A 4,070-nucleotide genomic window follows, 5' to 3' on the forward strand; every position below is an offset into this window, starting at 1 on the left:
ATTTAGAAACCTAAGTCAAAAGTTATGGTCTTCCGAAATTTTATGGTGATAGAACTGCCTACGTGGCTCTGATCATGACGGGACTAGTCCCGTAAGGTTTCATGACGTGTTTGACTGCATTAGTTTGAAAAAATTTATCCAATCAGCTTTATCTGGGTAATTCTTTTGCCCAATAGTCTTAGAAGAGTTCTTTAGTCTCAAATTAGGTCTGATACTTCATCATATATAAAGTGTTTTTGTAAGATAGGTAAAATAGCAATATTAATTAGAAAATCTAACACGGTTAAGGAGGGACTTGGTTGGAAAAAAGCACAAGTGATAAATAATAATAAAATAAATAAAAAGGTTAAGTAATTTAAAGGCAAATCACATAGAAATTAGGGGTGTTCGCAGTATGGATTGAATCGATTTTGGAAGCAAAAATCATTCGATCCAATCCCTTCGGTTTGATCATGTAATCATCCGTTCAGTTTGGATTATTTTTCAAATCCGATCCGATCCGATCCAATTTTTTTCAGTTTGGATTGGATTGATTTTTGATTTTTTGAAAAGCCTAAAATTTATTTCATGATTATTGTGCAAATAACATATCTTTTGCATATGTTGTCTTTGTAATTTTTTTTTTTTTTGAAATATAGAAGCATCAGTAAACAGTAATATAATTATTTTTTCGATTTTTGATTTTTCGATTTTCGATTTATTCGGTTATCGGTTTTTCAGTTCGATCACCGCAGTTTGAATCAATTTGGATCGGTTGATGAACACTCCTAATAGAAATATTTGAACTTTTCCATTTAAAAAAAAAATCACAAGTTTGATTCTTTTATCACATCAACGACTTTGGTCTTTGAGCAATGAAAATTATTTGTGGTGTGATGTTTTCGTTGATCATGTAATAAATGTGCCGTTTATGGTGGCAGGTAGGCCTTATAAACATTGCCCTTTGTTTCTATAAACTGAGGTCTTTTCTGTGGTCCTTAATGTGCCATATCTAGATACAATGTTGTCTAACCCTAAACAAGTTCCCTCTACTAATAATATTATGTCTTAACGTGCACTGAAATTTTATCTAATCTTTAGATCTACATGATTTCCTTCTAGTAGTGATAACAATGGGTTAAGTAATTATTTTCTTTACTACAGGTAATGTACATCCACACCTCCTGGCCATAAATGTGCAACATTGACATTAATAAATCAGATCATCATAACCCATTACACAGAACTTGGAAATTACCTAATTTTCAAGTATATTACATATTTGGAGACACAATTGACTTCAGAGAAGGCAGCAACTAGTAATCAATTTAATTTCTTAATGCATAATATAAAATTTCCATAAGAAGTTCATTCATGCTAGTTGAGAAATAAAATGCTTTCACAGAGTTAAGGCCAATGATGAAGTGGTTGCAAGCAGATATTTGAAAACACGAATTAGCCGGTGAATTGGCTATCTCCTGAATGTTGTGTATTAGAACATTCAAGGAGCTCCAAATTTCTGGTTTTCATCTAGTACATAAATAAACCTCGTGTCATTGTGAATTTTTTAATATGGTTTCCCTTAACAATGTCCAAACAGAAATGGTTCTGACTCAATGCTTTTAATGCCTGTAACATGCTTGAGTAATTGGTGTTGGTGGGTCTGTGAAAGAGCCATTGAGTATACGATTAGCAACCCAATGGTTAGCAGCCTCAGCATAATGAACACCATCCCAACTTACATACTCTGAAGGTTTTTCACAAGAAGTACCGTACACATCTTTCCCATTTGCGCTTCCTAAATTCCCACACCATATATGGGTGTCATTCACATGATACCCACAACAGATCTTCAATGGATCCACAAATCCTGAAAATAAAAAAAATGGTTCCCGGCATGTTAAATAGATTTACCTAAAATGACCAGTCACAGTAAAAAAAAATAATTGTCAATGTTCCTTTTTCATTTCACTCCTAACCTTTTTAGCCAATGTCTAGAAACAGACAACATTTATATAGGCACAAATTCAGATTTTGAAGAAAAAAAATGTGCTATGGACACAAAATCATGTTTGTTTATTTCTAGCTTATGTTTGTTAGCAAACATCTTGCTTAAAATCATTAAGGGCAAAACCCTATATACAAGAGCCAAAATGAGGGTCGATCACACACCGTCTAACTTTTGCATTCTTGCAAAGAGGCTGTTTCAGGACTTTATATTTGTTTATTTTGTTACCAAACATCTTTCTTAAAATCATAAATAACAAAAATATAGTGCTTCTTAGTTTTAGATGATAGGCACCTAGTAGATTAACTAAGTCATGTCAATAATGAACAAATTACCTTCATTTTTGGTATTGCTGATTAGTCCATACTTTGCAGCATAGATATCTACATAAGTAATTGCAGCCTCTGGTAGATCTGTTCTGATCTTGATCAGTCCTTCCTTAAGCTGCTTGTTGAATTCTACAGCCATATCATTTTGATCCTTGACACATCCATATTGGTCAAGATAGCCAGGTGGTAGATTATGCTTGTAAAATAGGTTCACTGGCAAGCACCCAATAGGGGCTGTGTTGTGTATCCAGAATGTCCTCCCTCCTTGTTTGTATATAATCTGCAATTAGTTTATTAATCAGATTTCAGACTCATCCCAATTAGTTAACAATGAACTTGTTATTCATAATCTTTTAAGTGTTCAAATACTCAATTACTAGTTCTTAAGCACTCATTTATTGCAACTTTGCTAGTGAACCAAGTGCTACTTACTTTGACTGCAGAGGCTAACTGGTTAACAATATCTGGGAACGATTCACGCATTTGGTTGAAGTTCATCTTTCTAAAGCCAACGGAGAGATCATTTTGACCAATATCAAATGTGTACAGAGCCTTAGAGAACTCCTCAGGCACTGGAAGCTTGCTTCTTTCAAGTGAAGTTTTGGCTAAATTTTCAAGAAACAAAGATCAACACATAAAACAAACGAAATGATAAAAGGAGTAACAAGGTTCCAGTTTGTTGAACTATAACAGAGTTCTTAGCATTTACCTTCTTGGTAGAGTTGTTTGGTGCGTGCTTTGAACTGGTCAAATTGCACAATCTGCATGTCAAGCGAAAATGGACTTATCCCATATTGAAATATGGTTTCATTCTGCCTCCTAATGGTAGATCCTCCAGTAGCAAAATTTGCACCATGCCGGTAATTGGTTCCAAGGGAATTCAGATAAGCACTTAAGTATGGCAACTTTAGCTTCTCAGCTGCACAATAGAGTATTAATAGCATAGTTAAAATTAAAAGTTCAGATTTCTCTACCGGTACATCTTGAGCTCTCCCTATTAAATTTTTAACACATATCCTGAATAAATTAGAACAACTTGTGCCAGTTAATCTATATGCTTATGATTAAAAGTTGATTCATGTGGCTGGTGATTAAAAATGTTATTTCACACATCAAACAATAAAATAAAATGAAAAAATGTATTTAAGTTGTTAGCAGCAAAATGAAAAGGCTAATATGGAAAGGCAGAGGAAGAGAAGAGGGTGTTTCAATGTTCATTACCTATGAAATCTATAATGAGACGGCCATCACTGTCTCTTCCTGCAGGTTTATGGAAGAAGCCCTCACCATATGGTGCAGGGATTGGCACAAATGCTGCTGATATGCCTCCAGTGTCTGAGTTAGAGTCACCAAAGTTGTATATTGCTGGAAAATCACATGGGGTTGAGTCTTTCAGCTCTACACTGTTCACACATAGAACACAAGATAGCAAGATCCCAACAAACAGTACCCCAAACCCCATTTTTCAAAGCTGGGTTAAACTATCTTGCTAAACTGTGAACACTCTAATGTACAGATAGAGAACCAAAAGCACAAACTTCTATGACACCGCCAAAGCCAGAAGGGACAAGGAATCTTATCTTTGGTAAATTTATGTTTTATGGAGCAGATGTTAGTAAATCCTGATCTTTGTTTTGTTCTTAGTTGTCATTAAACACACCTGTTGCAATCTGATATAGTTGCCTCGGTTATGAGAGAGAGAATATTGTAGCATGAATGGAATATTTTTATTAATTAAGATTGTTAATGTATTT

General features: G+C 34.4%; 1 protein-coding gene across 1 annotated transcript; it reads right to left on the reverse strand.

The window, feature by feature from the left end:
- Nucleotides 1–1,269: 1,269 nt before the first annotated feature.
- On the reverse strand, nt 1,270–3,854 carry LOC133302324 (GDSL esterase/lipase At5g14450-like). Its single transcript, XM_061502082.1, has 5 exons — nt 3,538–3,854; nt 3,026–3,235; nt 2,749–2,921; nt 2,323–2,596; nt 1,270–1,849 (listed from the first exon to the last, which is right to left on the reverse strand). The coding sequence occupies exons 1-5, from the start codon at nt 3,776–3,778 to the stop codon at nt 1,602–1,604; spliced, it is 1,146 nt and encodes a 381-aa protein (XP_061358066.1). The 5' UTR covers nt 3,779–3,854; the 3' UTR covers nt 1,270–1,601.
- Nucleotides 3,855–4,070: the final 216 nt, after the last annotated feature.

Source organism: Gastrolobium bilobum, unplaced genomic scaffold, assembly GCF_033153095.1.
Source record: "Gastrolobium bilobum isolate Gb01-03AN ecotype WA unplaced genomic scaffold, APGP_CSIRO_Gbil_v1 utg895, whole genome shotgun sequence".
Taxonomy (NCBI): Eukaryota; Viridiplantae; Streptophyta; class Magnoliopsida; order Fabales; family Fabaceae; genus Gastrolobium; species Gastrolobium bilobum.